This window comes from Gigantopelta aegis, chromosome 8, assembly GCF_016097555.1.
Source record: "Gigantopelta aegis isolate Gae_Host chromosome 8, Gae_host_genome, whole genome shotgun sequence".
Lineage (NCBI taxonomy): Eukaryota > Metazoa > Mollusca > Gastropoda > Neomphalida > Peltospiridae > Gigantopelta > Gigantopelta aegis.
The window spans coordinates 78,806,158-78,826,546 of NC_054706.1; the positions used below are offsets into that span (position 1 = coordinate 78,806,158).

Genomic DNA, 20,389 nt, shown 5'->3' on the forward strand with positions numbered 1-20,389 from the left:
TTTGAAGGTTGTTGCTCTTCTGATGGGTTTGCAAGGAGGATATACAAAATACTGCTGCTTTCTTTGTGAATGGAACAGCCGCGCAAGGAATTTCCACTATGTCAAGAAAGATTGGCCACTTCGTCCACCATTGGAGCCTGGGAAGAAAAACGTTCAGCATCCACCACTTGTTGAATCAAGCAAGCAAGATATTGTTACCACCCTTACATATAAAACTGGGCCTCATGAAGAATTTTGTCAAAGCCATGAACAAAACAGATACGGCTTTCAAGTATCTCACTTCTAAATTTCCCAGATTAAGTGATGCCAAGATAAAGGAGGGTGTTTTTATTGGTCCTCAGATTCGTGAACTTCTTAGAGATATTGAGTGTGACTCTGCACTGCGTGGCAAGGAGAAGGCTGCGTGGGAGGCATTCAAATTAGTAGCAACAAGATTTCTAGGAAACTACACAGAGTTGGTAGAAAACCTCCTCAAGTCATATAAATGCATGGGATGTAACATGTCACTTAAGATCCATTTTTTGGATTCGCATCTAGATTTCTTTCCATTGAACTGTGGAGCAGTAAGTGACGAGCACGGTGAGCGGTTTCACCAAGATATCTCATCCATGGAGAAACGATACCAAGGCAAATGGAGCCCAGCAATGCTAGCAGACTATTGCTGGACAGTGACACGAGATGTTCCATTTAATACCTACAAACGACAAGCCAAAAAGCGTAGGGTAGACACAGATTAAGGAGTAAACTATGCAGTAATTCCTAGTAATCATTACATAAAGCCGAGCAGATGACCTAATCTGGTGAAATAACAAAGAGCATATGATGAACAGCATAATTTCTCATTCCATGACTGAAAATCTTCCATGTACACCATATAATATATGCTTTATGTGATAATAAATAATGAACAAAACATACCTCGTTTATCTTTGAAACAATAGCCAACTAGCAATTTTAATTGTGATATTTGAAATCAGCACATCAGAATACATAAGAAATAGCTCATTTAATCTCAGAAGCAGACAACTTTTGAAAAATTGTTGACCAGTGTTATCAGAAAAATACCCCCTCTTTCTTTACTAAAACTCAGTTTCTGACCATAAGCTACCTGCAGAAAAGTCCACCATGCTGTTCTGAGATCCAGATACATACCCCTATTAAAAAACCATAGTTAAGTTTGGTGCTCTCGGACGGTATCAATATTGCTCAAATTTGGGGTCTCGGCTCATGGATTAAGTTGAAAAAAACCCAATAGAAAGGCAGTTCATACCCAACCTCCAAATACTGTACTATTAGAACAATAAACAAGTGCAATAAATAGGCAGGAGAAATAATGTATTGCTTGGAAGAAAGGAAAATATTAAGAAAAGCCTGGAGAAAAAAATTACTGCAATCAAATAAGCCACACTCAAGTGTACACACACCACGTACTACACCTCAACCCATCTAATGGGGGTTTGAAAAGACATTCCTGTATTCACTTCTCATTATAAACAACAACAAATATACATGTATATATAAAAGGGCAAGGCTCCTAAATTGGTGGTTTGTCGGTAAAAGATTGTTGTTTCATTTCAGAAAATTCCAACAACATGACTGATAGCAGCATATTTAAATGTTTTAAGGACATCTGTGATGAAGGCATCCACTACTGTGATACAGAAACGGAAAGGTGTTATAAATGTGAAGATATCAAGGACGGCTGTAACTCTACCAATGGCGACTTCCCTTCTCAGTGCACCCGTTTCTGTATAGGTATGTAACTGCCGATTATTACAAAAGCATACATGTAAGTATCATATAGAGTTTGATAAATGTCATGTATCATACAATGGAATGCGGATACAGATCCATAACTAAAGCAACAGGGGGAGGGGGGGGGGGGGGGTGGTGGTGGAGGAGGTGCAGTAAAACTTATAAATGTTACAGTAAAGTAATACTAATAGAGGCACTTACAAACTGGGGACAACTACCCTTCCTTTATTTCGGTGTCGATATATGACCCTTGGAACATGTACGTACAAAATGATTATTTTTATAACCGGTGTTTAAACGACTGTAAAAAGCGTTCAAAGTTTAAAAATACTACTGTTGTCAAAATCCGAGGGTGAGATGTAGTCAAACCCCCCTCCCCCATGTTCAAACAAATTTTCTTTATATTCAATATATTTTCTTGGGGATCAAGACTCAATCCCCCGATAATTCGCTCGCCACAAATTAGACCCTCAATCCCAAGCTACAATTCCCGAGCACGCATCTCGCCCCGACCGATGATCCAAGTTTGGTATATTTAAAGACCATGGTATGTTGTTTCCTGTCCCTTGAGAAATGTGCCATTTAGTAAGAATAATGAGCGAAGGCCGCTTTCCTTGTATGCGAATGGAAGTCCTGAAATGATGCCTTTTTGGCTGAATGACCTTTGTGCACTAATCGTCCTTGACCTGGACCTCGTGACGTCACGGCGTGGGGGACCATCTACGCATCACACCAGGATGCTGACCGACATACCTGACAGGAGGGCGTGTATGGAGTGAATGACCTGCGTTGAGTGAGCGTAGAAAACCGTGTCATGCATAGCACCTCTCTTTGTACAGTACATGTTTACAATGAAAACCAGACGTTAGCCTTTTAACGGTATGGCATGTGTCTATATAAGGTAATAACGCTGATCCGTGTCAGCGTGGTGTATGACGTCAGGGAAAAACCCCATGACGTTTTGAGACATGCTCAGACATTGCCTGTAAAACCTAGAGAAGCTACTAGAGAGAAGGCATACAACGTTGATGATCTTTACGTTTTTGTGTCTAGTTCCTCTGTATTTGTAAAAGAGAAAAATGGCATCGGGATATTCAAGAAGCTCAGCAGAAGGCATGGGAAATGAAACGAGATGTCAGACGGATCTTGGCGGTAACAAATGTGTGTTGGCTAAAACGTGGAACAGCGACATTGCTATTCACATTCGTCAGTTTAACGAGGGTCGTGGTAAACTGTTTCCCACCAACAAAGGTGAAACATCGTCATCGTCCCGAAATGAGAGGGTTCTACAGGTGTCTCTACACATTTGCTCAGTGCCCCATCCAGAGACCGAGAGAACTCACTTAGGCCGCCATCTGTTACTGTTGTGGACTAGTCTTCTATGCATGGAAGAAGATGGACGATCCAATGGATGAACATTACAGACTCCTTGAGATGTCCATTTATTTGAAGGGCGAACAAAGTGTTTCTATAAACATTTATTGCTTGGGTGTACTACTTTTCATTTGAAAATTAAACATGTGGATAACACGTTTTGTCTGTTATTAATGTAGGAGTGGCCCTGGGCCCTGCATTAGCTTTGGGGGTGGGAGACCGATAATACGTATCTCACGAATTCAAACTACATCTTTATGTGCATGCACGATACTGTAGAGGGTATGAATAAAGGGGTAATAACCAACATCGTCATTTAAAGCAGAAGCTTGAGAGAAGCAACATGTCTAACCAGTACAAGTTGTACGTTCCCGACATGGACAAGTGGATCCGCATTTACAAGCTGCAAGCATAACGCAAACTTTAACACGGTCGAAAAAGACAGCTCTGTGTGGATCAGTGTCCAGAACGTTACGATCCCACGTGGAAGAAAGAAAAAGAGAACAAAGCCACAGAACCCAACGTTGTCATGATCTCACCCACACAACAGGTGTTGGAACAAGCCAAAGCGACTAAAATCGAATACAGCAACAACAACAACATAGTGGTACGGGATTGAAAGCCCCGAAACGTAAGAGACGAACGTGTATCAAAAGAGCATAAAAGGAGCTATGCAGATAGATATCTTCGTTTCAAGTTGAGTCATTATGCTGACCACATGTTCAGAATGTGGCTTCACATTTTCCAGGACAGATGCCACATTTTCATCAAAAATATACTAAAGATCTACCACCATCATCACGACCACCACCACTACCACCACCACAGCAGCCACTACCACCACAACCACCATCACCACTACTACCACAACCACCACCATCACCATCACTTGACTTGATGTATATAGCCAATAAAGACCCTTGCATCAGCGACCTGTTCATGAAAGGAAGTTACTACAGAAACTCGACTCAGAGAAGAAACCCCATCGACAAATAACAAGTCCTGACATTGGCATGGCAGATGTATCCTGAAAACATTCGTCATTTGAAGCAAAACTTTCAGGACTTCACACAAGCTCTATGGTAGACTTGAACCTGACCACGCCCGAGCATTGGTTTAGAAACCAGCGTGTCTGAACGGTATTAAAGCATGGACACAACGGTGACTACATCAGAAGACTAGCAGCCACTATCGGGAAAAGAGCTCTTCATATATCGTGAAATCATTCAAAGAAACGCACACAAGAGAAAAATGCCAGGCATACCTGCCTATCAAATTGACGACGATGACAACTAAGAGATAAGAGTCGTGCGACATCTGTGGATTGATGATTCAAAACATACATGATCTACCTGAAGACATGATGTCCCGAAACCTGATGGATTATTGAAGAGAAAGCGAGATTGTTAGTTTGTGGGTAATACATGCACAAATACATAGTATGCATCACAGGAAACAAAGTCGTTAACATCTGCTTTTCATTCCTCAAAAGAGATCTGATATTTGTTATGCATTTTGTACTCTTCTTTTGTCTTTTAGTCATTTGTTTACTAGGATATCACGGCCATTAATTGTTACTGCTATAATTCCATTTAGTATTGGCTCTGCGGGAACAATCCTTGTGTATGTCATGGGGTGAATAATGCTCTTCTGCAAACAACTGATAAATGGAGAAGGGGCTTTAAGGCTCTCGGTGACATAATTAGAAACATTTGATCATATGAAATGGACAGTCGGATGTGGTAAAGATGGTCAATAAATTCAGCTTTTTTGTATATCTATGAATTGTACGGCAAAGATATACTGGCTGCCTTGCTGCCATTATATGATAGGTTGTCTTGATTTAGCAGGAGGCCTGATGCTGTTAAGTCAGATAGAGTGCTGCCCTGGAATCTGTCCTCTATTGGTTGGATAGAGAATCATGTTCACTAATACAAACAACGAGCAGGTGATGACAGTTTCTGTTTGTTCCTCATATCATCCGTTGGATGAATGGCTTATGATTGAACAGAACACACCATCCAAATTAATTTACTAATGTCAGAGTCATATGTCAATACGAAATTCCTACCTTCAGATGCAGTTTTGAGGTAGGGATAATGTACAAACAATGATGCTTTTAAATGAATGAAATTGACCATACTTTATTTTCATCAAAGCTTAAATCGCAATCATGGTTCTATCTTGCTTAAGTTTTCAAGTATTATTTAAAAAGTGTAATATATGGCGGCCATCTTTAAATTCAATATGGCTGACATTTAACCTTCTTTTAGATGCACCAGTAAATTTACAGATCCTTAAAACATGGTTGTAGGCTTTGGAATCATGGTTTAGAATGCGATATTTTCAATATAAATGAGACCGATGGCAGCCATTGTCAAAATCAAAATGGCGGCCACCAGAGTGAGTTAATTGTTTGTGTCCCGTTTTTAAATTGATCCCACCATGTCACAGAACACCTATGCCAAGTTTCATGCTTTCCTGAAAAAGTGAACGATTCCCTAAAGGTTTGGGCCTTAGCCGCTGGACTATATAGACCTACACCAAGTACATCAACCAAACTGTGGAAACTACTATTTGTTTTCATTACACACTCACCCCCAAAACACACATACACGCCCCCCCCCCCCCCCCCACACACACACACATCCACACCCGCCCACACACCCACAGAGATACGTCATTCACCCTATACACGCCCTCCTGTCAAGTATGTAGGTCAGTGTCCTGACGCGATGCTAAGATGGTCCCCACACCGTGACGTCACGAGGTCAAGGTAGGGACGCTTAGTACACAAAGGTCGTTCGGACAGAAAAGCATCATTTCATAAATGCGCGGCAACAATACACCCACGAACACGGTTTTACAAGTTTTTCGTGCTACAATTCGGCTAGGAAGGAAAATACCAGTCCTGAGTTTGTAACATGTTCCAGACAAATAGAGCATTTTCAGCAACTAGAATTACATTTTCTTGTCTATATTTATCAATGTCCAATTTTTATATTTATTTTTTATAAAACAGGACACCCCCCCCCCCCCCCCCCCCGAAAAAAACATAAATACATTTTTATTCCCAATTGGGGTTGGGTTATCTCACAGAACGCGCCCGCTCCATCTTGCAAAACTTTGGAGCTAGAAAGAACTGAATAGCGGCTGTAACTTAATGCATATCTTAAACTCAAAACCAAACTACTATCACATTAAAAGTAGTATCCTCTGTACAACACTGAGCACATAAAACATGAATTAGCACCAAACAATGATGATCCCAGTTATTTGTGAAATATTGATAAACCTAATTTTAAACGTTTAACGTTCTTCTTTTTGTTTTCAGATTACCTTATGAACCTAAACCCTGCAGGTATGTAAACAAATATGACATTAACTAAGAGTGTAATTCTTTGCTGTAAACCGGTTTACACACACACACACACACACACACACAAGGGTTTTGTATTTAGCTATACTGCATTGGTGTTTACCAACAAAGGTGTTTGAATGTTCACTGTCATTTTGTTTAAGATTGCTCTTTATCTACTTTCAGATGGATGTGACAGTTATCAAGTGCCTTTCTTCATTACGCTGGGCTTATTAATTGTGGCATCTGTTCTGCTTTTGATTGTAACAGTGAAATTCATACGAACTCGTCGATGTACGAAACAGGTGAAAATCAATGCAACCAACGACGAGGAAGCGCAGAAACTGATAAACCAAGATACACCTACAGGTAGGCGCATGTACAGTTCTCATAAATCTAGCACAAGATAAACCTACAGGTAGGCGCATGTACAATTCTCATAAATGAAGCACAAGATACACCTACAGGTAGAAAACTACAGGTAGGTGCACGCACAGTTCTCATAAATGAAGCACAAGATACACCTACAGGTACAAAACTACAGGTAGGTGCATGCACAGTTCTCAAAAATCTAGCACAAGATAAACCTACAGGTAGGCGCATGTACAATTCTCATAAATGAAGCACAAGATACACCTACAGGTAGAAAACTACAGGTAGGTGCACGCACAGTTCTCATAAATGAAGCACAAGATACACCTACAGGTAGAAAACTACAGGTAGGTGCATGCACAGTTCTCATAAATGAAGCACAAGATACACCTACAGGTACAAAACTACAGGTAGGTGCATGCACAGTTCTCAAAAATGAAACACAAGATAAAAATGTTTAAACAAATATATGTTACTGCCCTACAGATCGTTCCCTTGATAATGTCCTAGTTTGGGCCTGGAATCATTATCTACATAATACAGAATATAAACATGTTTATAAACTACATTCAACAATAGCAATAGTTAATGCAATAAGATGGACCAATAGGTATAATGGGTCTTTAGCAAAATAAACTGCAGCATAAATACAAAATAAAAATTCTGTTAACTCAAATATCTATACATATACATTTGCAAATTGTGTTAATCAAGTTGTCTTAATCAAGTTCAAAAGCTTTTGTATGTTTTTGTCTATTATTTGGTTAAATTTAAGAAAAAGATATAAACGTTTTACAAATAGCAATATGGAGTAATTTGTTCTATCTCTAAAAGCTTGGTAAATAAAAAGAAGAAATGAATAGTGAACTTTGGAAATCAAAGATCTTTTCTACTACTATAACAGGTAACAACACGGACATTACATGTACTATCTACTACTATAACAGGTAACAACACGGACATTACATGTATTTTATGAACTGCTTCTGAGAATCGGCTTTAATCCATACAGAACAGAAAGTATTATTTAATAGTATCTAAGACTGAATAATAGTTTTGTTTTGTTTTCAAGACTACAAGATTTCAGAGGAGGACTCACGTAATATAGCTAGAAACAGTGAGAATAACACACCCAGACGCGAAGAAGCAGACGTCAAAATAGAATGCGAGACGCCTGCAGTCGAGCGTCCAGATGGTAAGAGCAATTCTATCAACCACAAAGCGCATGCAGGAGACGATGACCGCAACCTCAAGACGGACAGTTCCTACACTGAGAAGAAGCATTGTGAACCACAAATAGAGGTCGACAGTATTGTCCGTGAACCAAACATCTCTCACTCTGAGAATGGCAATGGCGGTTCACCCAAGTCGAAACTCAAGGCGTGTCAAGAAACGATTAACAACGACCAGCCAGTTCATGTTGACGGGAAGAGTGGTTGTGTGAACTCACAAACACACAGCATAGGTATATATCACCCCGGAATGGAGACCAGAAACGGTTCAGTATACCTGAATCTAACTATTAACAACAGCAATCAGACAGACGGGGGTTTGCCAGAAAAGGGATCCAAGATACCTGAACAGGATAATAGAAAATGTATTAAACACGATCTTCATAACAAACTTAACACGATCAACCCAAGCCAGGACAAGGAGGGGAAACATGCCCCAATAGTTTGCTGATGAATGTAAAGTGACGCCATATACCCGTATTTGTTGTTTTACATTAAATAATTTTAATATATTGCGAATCCTAAATTTTACTGATATATGGCGTTGGGTTTTTTTTTTTAAATAATTTTATTTCGTTATGATCATCTGAAAGATTTTAATCAACTTTGTTATCACAAATCCATAAGCATAAGAGACGGGGGAGTCAGGGGGCCTGAAATGTTTTCACCATGTATTAAATTTCCATCATACTGCCCACAATATTAGTTGTAATCCATGTAAAAATGTATAGCGATTCGTTTGCAACCCTATATCGCTGTTTGGCAGTAATGCTAATATGAATAAAATTATGTTGTAATTCACATTCGGGCCTTTTCGTTTAATTCGGGCAAAAATCATCCCGACAGCCCTCCTCGCTACAACAAAACTCAGCCTGACAGCCCTCCTCGCTACAACAAACATCATCCTGACAGCCCTCCTCGCTACAACAAAAAGTGAGCCTGGAAGCCTTTGCACGTGTCAAATGTGTCACGCTGGTGATAATATTTTTAAAATATTTCTAACGTTACAGGCAGGGGGGGGGGGCTGGGGGAGTCTATAGCCCCCTCAATAATTCTGAATCAGAAATAGTGTTCGTAGTAAATCTTACCTTAAAGCAGAGATGAATTTTACTTTCACGCTTATGTTCAAGTATTTTGTTGAAAAACATATTTGGAACGACTAGTGATCAGTTTAATTAGAAAAAAAACGTTTTCCCCATCTTCATTCGTCGAGGGTGCAATGTCGAGAATTCGGGCATTTAAAAAAACAAAAACCTCTAAATTTGGGCTGCCCACCCCGGGCCACCCCACCCCCAGAAATATTGGAGCCCGTATACCTGTGCGGGGCTGTATGATGAGTATAATGTTATCATTAACAGATAAGGATTCATAGTTTGTGAAAACAGGAATCTAGAAAAATATAATTGAATCACTAAACGCGCGCATGGTAAAAAGACCCCATCAGTGTGTTTAAATTTTGTTATTGGGCATAGCTTTCGTTTATTATTTGGTGTATTGACGGCATCGGAATCGCTTTCGTGAATAATATTTAAGTCAGTTGCTTCCCCTTGATTGTTAATTCGACAAGGGTATTGCAATCGAAGTTCCACCGGTCCGTAAGTTTTTAACATGCTCATATACCACAGAGGTTTCGATCTCTGGGAGGCCAGGGACCCAACCCGGGGCAGAGAAGTTCCACCAATGACTTTATTCGAAACAGAATGAAATGTGTGACTCTAGTTTTGATTCTTCACCCACATCAATGTCGAGTAAAGTCCCAATATCCAAACATAAACCCGGTGCAAAAAAGGTAAAATCCGTGAGTGTAGATAGTCGTTCAGAGACAAGCGACACAAGTTCTGCAGCCTCACACAAAGAAGAATCAGAATCGGAAATCATGGAAGTCATAGTTAAAGAGTTAAAACAAATAAACGCAAATCAGATACAGCTAAGTAAAAAGCTGGACCAAACAATAACAAAATATGACTTAAAAATACAAGTAGAAAAAGTGAAACAAGAAATGTTCCAAAAATGTGACAGACAGACTGAATCTAGAATAGGTCAACTTGAAATAGAAAAAAATCTGAAAAAAGATAATGTCCGTTTGAAGAAAGAAAATTCTGATATCAAAGAAGATATTAAAGGTGCAAATATTGCGTTAGTCAGAACGAACAACCTGGAGCAACACGGCCGCAAGGATGACATTCGACTATTTGGAATTAGGGACGAAAACAAAAACGAAACTGCTGAACAAACTACTGAAAAAACAATGCAAGTGTTGAAAAAAATTGGTATGACCGTTACAAAAAATGACATAAGTATTGCGCATAGACTTGGTCGTTTCGAAGAGTCAAAGAGTAGACCTATCACAGCCAAGTTTATTAAACGAACACACAAAAATTAAGCACTTACCAAGCGAAGAAAACTCGAAGGTACGGGCATTGGTTCGAATGAAAATTTGACAAAGGAAAATTACTCGAGACTGTGGAAGGTGAAATCTCATGACAATGTCGAAGCAGCCTGGACAAAGGATGGTGCTATTTATGCAAAACTGGAATCGGAGGTCCAATTAAAACGAATTGTTAACATGGATGACTGTTTTCCACGTTAGGGATTAGAACGATACATGGGTGTTTACATAGACTGTGAGCATAGCGATATGGAGCTGATTTAAACATATCTACTGCCTGCTTTGTGCACAGTGTGTGTTTTTTGTTTGTTCGTGCATAGTGTGTGTTTTTATTTGTTCGTACTTACGTTACAGTATGTGTACTCCTTAACTTGTTAATGTTTTCATGAGACGAACGAAGGAATATGTATATAGGTGTATGTGTATATGTATATACAAATAAATATGTATACTCCCTGTATAACGATATGGATCGGAATACAGCAGAGACTGCTTCTTTTTTCTTCTGTGTGTGTGTGTGAGAGAGAGAGAGAGAGAGAGAGAGAGAGAGAGAGAGAGAGACAGCTCTTTTGTGAAATAATACCCCCAAACATTTCGATTTAATCGGGGTATTGTTGCACGTAGGGAGACTGGCTCTTCTCGATATTTAAATTATTTATTATTATTATTATTATTATTATTATTATTATTATTACTACATTAAGTTATTTATTTACTATTCTTAACGTTTGTTCCAACTTTCTTTCTTTTTTTCTTTCTTTTTTTTGTGGGTTGGTCTTGCGGGAGGTGAAAACTGGCAGCACTTCTGTGGAAAAATACCCCAAGCATTTTCGATACAAGCGGGGTATTGTTGCACGCAGGGAGACTGGCCTTGATGGGTTTTTATTTATTTATTTTAAGTAATGAGTGTGTATGTGTATGTTTGTGTGTGTGTTAGAATATATATATATATATATATATATATATATATATATATATATATATATATATATATATATATATACAGATATATATGCATTATTATTATTATCATTTAATTTATTATTTTTAATATTTATTTCCTTTTTTTTTATTATTATGTTTATATATGTATGTGTATATTTGTAAATATGTATGAACAGATGTTTGTGTAATTATGTATATCTCGTTTCTGTATATGTTCGTCTAGATGTTTCTGTAATATATACTGCAATTTAACAAACTACATTACTGCGTTTATACTTCAATAAAATTAATTAATTAATTAATTTGTCTGTTGTTTACAAACGATTTCAAAGTAAATACTTGGCGGGATTTGTTGAAATAGGTGCTGGTTCAATGAAAAATATCATATAAATCTTCAAAACTTTATTGATTTTTTGTTTATTATTTTAAAATTAACTTATGATTTGTTTATTTTTTGTATTTATTGTTTTTTTGCACACCACGTATATATTCAATAATATTTAATAATACCACCATTACTATCTGTTCTGCGACTACTGTAAACACAAAATCACTACTGCTGTTGCTAGGTCTATTTTGTTTGTGTTTTTTGTTCTTTGTTTTGTATTCGGTTGCTTTTGTCAACTTATCAAGTAATGTAACAGGGCTTGGGGGCATAAATGAATCCCAAGACGTCTCCCTCTGACCATATAGGGATGTTTTTAATTGTTAGATGTGTATTAGGAATCTCTATGTTGGCGTTCATGTTGGTGTATTATGAAACACGTGTATATCAACTTGTTTTTAAATGTTGTGTAATGAGTGGAAAGTAATTTACTATTTGATTTGTATACTATATTTTAGAACTACTTTTGATAATTGATAGAGGATTTACTTGTTTATCAATGAATTGCTGGGGACTAGCGGATGTTAAAAAAGGAAGGATGTTTTTAATTTTCTTAAGTCAAAATAATTTTCAATCTGGTTTTTTTTCAGGATTTTACAAAAGAAAAAGAGCCTATTATTCGCGCTGAATGGGGATTTGAATGTATTTTTAATTCTTATAGTAGCCAATCCCGCGATGTTGCAATATTGATAAATAACACTTTTGAATACAAAATACACACAATATTTCGACATGATGGAGGAAATGTATTAGTAGTGGATATAACTATTTGCAATATACGATTGACTTTATACGGTCCAAATTCAGATGATCCTAACTTTTACCAATTAATCATAGAAAAAGTAAAACTGTTTAGTAATAAACATTGTATATTTGGTGGGGATTGGAATCTTGTGTTAAACCCTGATATCGATACGTACAATTATATAAATATTAATAACCCCAAAGCACGTGATAATCATAAGGTATTAGAGACCATTGGGGAGCTTGATCTTGTTGATATCTGGAGAGATCATAATCCTGAATTACACATGTTTATATGGAGGAGAAACACACCGATTAAACAAGCTCGTCTAGATTTTTTCTTAATATCAGATTCATTGTGTTCATCCGTAGTAAAATCCGATATACATTGTGGGTACAGAACTGATAATTCTATTGTAAGTCTTAATTTTGAATTTACTGAACATGAAAGGCACAATACTTATTGGAAATTCAATAATTCACTTTTAGAAAATAAAAATTATATAACAACAATCAAAAATGTTATTTCAGATATTAAGAAACAGTATGCTATATATATGCAATCGATGATATCCCACTATATGAAATTGAGTTTCAGATTTGTGACAAACTATTTTTAGAAGTTTTATTAATGGAAATTAGAGGGAAAACAATTTCATACTCATCTTATTTGAAAAAAGAAAATAATAAATATGAAAAACAATTAATTAGTGAAATAGAGGAGTTAGAAAATAGCAATCACCTGGAGTTTGAAACTATTTATTCAAAGAAAATCAAGTTAGAAAAGTTGCGACAAAAGAAAATGAACGGTATCAGATCAAGAGCTAAATGGAATAATGAAGGTGAAAAAATAAATATTTATTTTTGTAATTTAGAAAATAGGAATTTTATTAGTAAATCAATGATTCAGATTGAGAAACAAGATGGTTCTACAGTTACAAATAAAAATGAAATTATTAATTAAACTAAACGTTTTTACCAAAACTAAAGAAGGCGCCACTTGTAACAGATTTAAATGACTTACTTACTGTCTTACAGAACAAGACCTAAATAAACTTACTAAAGAGCAAGCTAACTAGTTAGAAGGTATGTTAACGTATGATGAACTATCAAACGCTCTAAGATGTATGAAGAATAATAAAAGTCCAGGAGTCGACGGTTTCTCTGCTGAATTTTTAAAAACATTTGGCCAGGTATAGGTTACTTTGTATTGAGGTCTGTTAATTATGCTTTTATTAATGATGAATTATCGATAACACAGAAACTAGGACTAATAACCTGTATACCTAAAGGGGGTAAACCAAAACGTTATCTAACTAACTGGAGACTTATTTCACTCTTAAATGTTGTATATAAATTAGCATCCCCATGTATAGCTGAACGAATAAAAAGGGTCCTCGATATCTTAATCAATGAAGATCAAACTGGATTTATGTCAAAAGGATATATTGGTGATAACATAAGAATTTTGTATGACATTTTATACTACACTGAATCCCAAAATATTCCTGGTATGTTACTAAGAGTAGATTTTGAAAAAGCGTTCGACTCTATTTCATGTTTTCCCCAACTACGTAATATTCCTGTATTTGGTAATGATTTCCCTCAAAGATGTTATAAAATATTAACAACTTGTTTTGGAAGGACTGTATTCGGGCTTTTTGTGATTCCTCTACAGCTATTAAGGTAACAGACTTTAAAGATTTTTTATCAGAACCAATATTCTATAATTGTCATATAAAAATCGATAGGAAAACGTTTCTAAAACAAAAATGGCTCTAAAAATGCATCTCTCAAATATGCTACCTAGTTAATGATCGTGGAGAATTCTTTACATTAACTCAATTTAATTATATTTATGACTTACATGTGCCTTTTTTGGAATATCAGGGAGTCATTAATTCGCTCAAGGTATACTTTAAACAAAACTAGTAAGATAGACACAAATATTCCTTTAGACAATTCACCTGTCCAAGGAAAACTTTGTTCCATTAAAAAAGGATCAAAATTATACTATTACACATTAACATATTCAGACGTACCAAATACCGCTATGGCAAAATCGTTTTATTACTGATCTTATCTGGCCCATTATCTATTTGAAGCCATTTCTCACCACACAAGAAGTAAAATTAAGATGGTTCCAATATAGGATATTACACACAATACTAATTATTATTTAAATCCTCTCGTCTCCAGCAACAGATGTAATATATAGTAATTTAATAAAACATCTACTTCCCGCAGTATCACAGAACATTAACAAACTATAATACAACTGATAGGAAACTAATCACATGTATACATTTGTTATCAAGCTATGTTGCGTACTGGTGTATGTATTTGTATGTGCGTGTATGCTTTTTTAATGTTAAAACTGTCTTGCTGACCTGTTTTACTCTCTCTCTCTCTCTCTCTCTCTCTCTCTCTCTCTCTCTCACACTTCTATCTCTGTAAGATTGTGATTCAGGGCCCAATCCCTGACACTATCGAAATTTCTGGGCTAATTAAAAAATATATGTATGACATGTTAAACATATTTACAGTACCGGTATCAATCACCAGACACGGTTTGAGTTGAGAACGCATTCGACAGTGATAAGACTGGTTCTCAAGTGAATATACCCATAATGATGCCTTGTAATATCATTCGTGTAACACATGTACCATTTTAGGCCAAAAAATATTTACGGAAATTTCCGAACGCTGAAAGTAATATTGAGTTTCTACAGGAAGGAAGGAAATGTTTTATTTAACGACGCACTCAACACATTTTATTTACGGTTATATGGCGTCAGACATACGGTTAAGGACCACACAGATATAGAGAGAAGAAACCCGCTGTCGCCACTTCATGGGCTGCTCTTTTCGATTAGTAGCGAGGGATCTTTTATATGCACCATCGTACAGACAGGATAATACATACCACTGCCTTTGTTACACCAGTTGTGGAACACTGGCTGGAACGAGAAATATCCCAACGGGTCCATCGACGGGGATCGATCCTAGACTGACTGCGCATCAAGTGAACACTTTACCGCTGGGCTACGTCCCGCCCCGAGCTTCTACAGAGACGAGCCAAATAGTATCAGAGGGCGGGCTTCCGATAATGGCCCCTGCGCGTGCTGTAACCTCACCGTGGTGCAGGGGTGTAACATTCTCTTTGAGAATGGCCAATACAGCACAAATTGAAGTTTAGAGTAAAATTCGGTGTCCGTAAAATTCTGTGATATTTGTATTTGTATTTTTGCACAGTTCTTTACACTGTTTTTGTTTAAACCTTGAATTTTTATATTGATGTTAATCATCACTTTATTTATTTGCATTACCATAGTTTGACACCCAATAGCCGATGTATTTTTCGTGCTGGGGTGTCGTTAAACATTCATTCTTTCATTCATTCATTCCGATAATGGTTTCCAATAAACCAGCATTTAATACAGCCATCTGTTAGGGTAAACGTTAAAATATTTATAATAGGAAATAAAAAGCATTCTACATTTTTGGGTGGAACTCCAATTCTCTCGGGGTGGGTGGTGGTGGTGCGTTCGCACCCGTCGCACACACACACCCCACACACCCTGGCTACGGGCCTGATATGGGTGACATGGTTATCATCTAGTTTGTGGAATCTGTGTTATTGTAATGGTTTTGTCAAGAGTTCTGTCTGGACAAAATGTGGGTAAAATCTAACAAAAAATAAAAGTAGGAGAGCAATTTATTGTAGTTATTAACATTTTGGTTCGGACTTTAGGTGTGTGCTATCAGTTAGAAGGTTGTGGTGTGTGTGAGTGTGTGTGTGTGTGTGTGTGTGTGTGAGAGAGAGAGAGAATACATGTATTTGAGGGCCCGAACCTGTTGGCGGGGGTTCGGAGGCATGCTAACCCAGAATAGGTTTAAATATCAGATGTTAACATAGGGCCTATGGAATCTCCAGACTTTTGAGCACAATAACAGGAAAAAAAGAGGAAACCATGGCCCTGTCGGCTCTCACCTCTTCCGCAGCCCCTAATACACAATTTGAAGAAGAAGAAACATTGTTCGAGACATGCAAATAACATACATACAGGGATCGAAATGCAGTGTTAGTACATGCACCGGTGCATGCTGATTTTTGCGTGTGCATGTAACTTTTAAAACTGGGTGCACGCTAATATTTTTCAAGTACTGTGTATTGCGTAGACTAGTATCCTGTTGTCTACCAGATTCAGACTCAAGTTGTTGAATTCTGCGTATGCATTTCGTAATCTGTTCGCCACATGAAAACGATAACTTTTATCTTATGGGCGCATCCATTTTGTATCCCATAATTCTACTTACAACAATGGCGCCCGCTCGGTCATTTCCGTGAAATATGGTCTCACTACACAGATGTCATCTGCCATTGAAACCCATGTTAAACTGCCCAACTTCAAGCGAAGATTGCCCATAGAACGGGTTCTCGTTGGCACTAACAACATACACCATTGCGAACATACATTATATAAGCATTTATATTCACTCCAAAATTGTGAACATTTCCGTCTCAGTTTTTTGCCATATGACCGCATCTGGCTGTAGTACCGGTCTGAACAGGTGGTCCATTAACCGATTCACTCCGGCTGTCACTTGCGCTATATACCCATGTCCCAAAAGGTCGATGCACAATATTACAAAATAACATGTGCAAAATACAGCCAGAAGGCTTACCATTAAACATACATATTGTTTTAATTCTTCACCATTTCCTAGAAGTGAATATGTGAACCATAACATGTGTCACGATTAGGAACTATAGTACCGTTATCAATGAACTCTCACCCGGAAATGATCTGTGTAGTGAGACCTATATTTGCGAAAATTGCCGGCAATATCTCGGTTATATCCGTGAACGGTATTAGGGACGGTGGTCGAGACCGACTTTGGGGTATCCACGCGCATAACACAGTTGTTGTCGTCACTGACAAATTGAACTCCGCCAGATCTGTGATCAATACAAAGTACCGTAACTGCCTTGAACATCAGATGATTGCGAACGTGCAGGTGCGTTACTCGCGTAGTTGACTCGAAGTCAGCCAGTGATTATTTCAATCGCAACTTCTCGTCGAATTCCGTAGGCTAATTTATATTATACCAAAAGATCTTATCGAGTTGAAAAAGTTGATAACTTGCTTAATACAAAACACAAATATTCGTACGTTTTTGTAATAGGCCTATTATAGATTTCTGTAAGGCCTTTACGTTGGGTAAAATTTTCAAATTTGTTCAAGAATCAGTAATAAACGCAGATGTATAACGTTCCGGTACTGTTAATAAATAAATATAGGTATTGCCGAATAATTCCGAATAGCTTCGTGTAAAAAACCCCAAACGAAGTTGCCTTATTTTTGGTGCATGCAGAATTTTAATGGTGCATGTAACTATTTTTTCAGCATGCACCTGGTGCATGTAGATTTTTTTTTCATTTCTAGCCCTGACATACAATACAGACATAGAATAAAGAAGATGTGGTGTGTCCATTAAGGCGTGAAAAAAAAATGTTTCTTGAAACTGACCCTACCTAAAAAAAAAAAAAAGGACTTACCCTAAATATTTTTCCTATTTTTTTCAAGTTTAGACTGGCCCTACCTAATATGTTCCCAGAATTTTTTTAGGCACAAGGAAGAATAAAATTATCTTTTCTTCATTTGTTAAACTCTATATTTATTCCTTTGTTAATCTGTCTATAAGGGGCCTACTAGTTGAGTATCTCTTTTGTAAGATATACTACGTATGTAGGATGCATTTTCTTTTATACCAAGCATATCTGAAATTACCGACAAAAACACTACCAAAGGATGCTGTAATGGTGGTGTAAATAAATAACTGCAATGAAAGTGAAAACGCTGAAATTAAAGTAATTGATAGGAGTAGCCTGTGTGGTGGCCATGGGTTTACCTTCTCAGTGAGTCAGTATCTATGCCAAGTGTCAAAATGACCATAGGTGAAAATTATGAAAGCTGGTTTTTTCTAAAACACAGATGTTTAACACCAAATTTAAAATGTGCCGAGATGTAATAAAAATATTAATTTTCTTTTCATTATTGGTTATTCTAAAGAGACTGCAGAGCTTGTTTTGCAATGTGAGATTTGATTAAATACTTGAGGCATAACAGAACAAACTGTTTGGTTTTTGCTACTGACCCATAAACAAATTGACCATAAAAAATACTTTCCAAATTATAATCTAGAATTTATTTACATAAATACGAGGGGTGATTGATAAGTTCGTGGCCTAAGGTAGAAGTACATGAGCTGCACAAGTTTCACTGAATTTGAGTGCAATTCAACTTGTTGAATGATTACACAGAATGTTTGAAGTTACTAACTTGAGTTGTTTTTCTGTTAGAGATAATTAAACATTGAGTATCGGTAATTTCTGATAATATGGACAACATCAGCCATCGTGCGGTCATCCGCTACCTCGGTCTCAAGGGCTTAACACCCAAACAGATCCATGATCCTAGGTCACACTAGGGGAGGATGCCCCTTCATACAACATGGTGAAGAAGTGGGCTGCTGAATTCAAACGTGGCAGGGAGAGTCTGGAAGACGACCCCCGTCCGGGAAGGCCAATCACCGTCAGCACACAGGAGACCATTGCCAAGATTCATGACATCATAATGGCAGACAGACGAGTAACGTAGCGTTACATTGCCACTGAGTTGGGTATCTCCCAGGAACGCATCCATGAAGTCATCCACAACGAACTTCAAATGTCCAAGGTGTCAGCACGTTGTCCACAGTGGCCATGGATGCTATCCAGAAGTGTGGATTCAAACTTGTCGAACACCCGCCCTATTCTCCTGATTTGGCTCCCTCTGACTACTACCTCTTCCCAAAAATTAAAAAGGAGCTCGGTGGTCATCATTTTGCCACAGATAATGATGTTATGAATGATGTGGACCATTTATTGAGGGCCCAAAATGGCGCCTTCTACACAGAAGGGATCTGTCTGCTCCATGACCGCTGGACTAAGTGTGTTAATGTAGGAGGGAACTACGTTGAAAAATGACTGGATTTGATTTTCTAAAACTGACTCCTTCTACCTTAGGCCACGAACTTATCAATCACACCTCGTATCCTGAAACTGGAAATTTTAATATTTGTTCAGTTTATTTATTACCTTTTAAAATAAATGAGGTGTTTTGTGTGGGGGTGTCTCTCTCTCTCTCTCTCTCTCTCTCTCTCTCTCTCTCTCTCTCTCTCTCTCTCTCTCTCTCTCTCTCTCTCTTTTCTGCCTAACTAGACTATTTTTGACAAATGTAGCAAAAGCCCAACATTTTATTCTGCAATGACTGTTAAGCCGTATAACATTTATAATACTTTTACTTTTTGGGGGTGTATGTTGACTACATTATGATAATTTCTAGCATGGTATTGAACAAAATCACACTGTTTGACTGAAAATATAAATATGAAATAGTTATTGTTTATGTACTTATCAAATACATGTACATGCTAAGCAAGTAATTGTGATCATATATTGAACATGAAACAAGCCATGTGTGAATACTGCATGTAATGCACCTCTTGAAATTAATGTAATTAGTGTTAAGTTAATTGGTGTTGTACCTATATTCACTTTAAACTATAGTAAACCATAAGTGTATTTTTATATATAGAGTACACTTGTACAGGTATGTTAAGTGATTCATAATTACTTCTTGCTGCATCTGGTTTTAGAAATCCACATTTGTAAAATATACCAGTATTTTGTTTCTTTAATTTATAATTTATTATTCTTACAGCCTTTGGAGAGAAAAAAAAGTATAATGTCTAAAGCAATTTTCAGTTGCTGTTAAAATTCATTATCA

General features: G+C 37.2%; 2 protein-coding genes across 2 annotated transcripts in view; one reads left to right on the forward strand and one right to left on the reverse strand.

Moving 5' to 3' along the window:
• The window catches only part of LOC121379853, a 96,603-nt gene that overhangs the window by 36,793 nt on the left and 39,421 nt on the right, over positions 1-20,389 (reverse strand). The gene's annotated exons all lie outside the window — the stretch shown is intronic.
• On the forward strand, positions 1,459-11,442 carry LOC121378842. Its single transcript, XM_041507182.1, has 4 exons — positions 1,459-1,755; positions 6,464-6,490; positions 6,674-6,856; positions 7,932-11,442. Exons 1-4 carry the CDS (start codon positions 1,593-1,595, stop codon positions 8,540-8,542), a joined length of 984 nt encoding a protein of 327 aa, XP_041363116.1. The 5' UTR covers positions 1,459-1,592; the 3' UTR covers positions 8,543-11,442.

Coding starts and splice junctions, on each gene's coding strand:
- LOC121378842 (XM_041507182.1), top strand. CDS start 1,593: ATGACTGATAGCAGCATATTTAAATGTTTTAAGGACATCTGTGATGAA. Junction 1,756..6,463: donor GTGCACCCGTTTCTGTATAG/GTATGTAACTGC, acceptor TTTTGTTTTCAG/ATTACCTTATGAACCTAAAC. Junction 6,491..6,673: donor TATGAACCTAAACCCTGCAG/GTATGTAAACAA, acceptor ATCTACTTTCAG/ATGGATGTGACAGTTATCAA.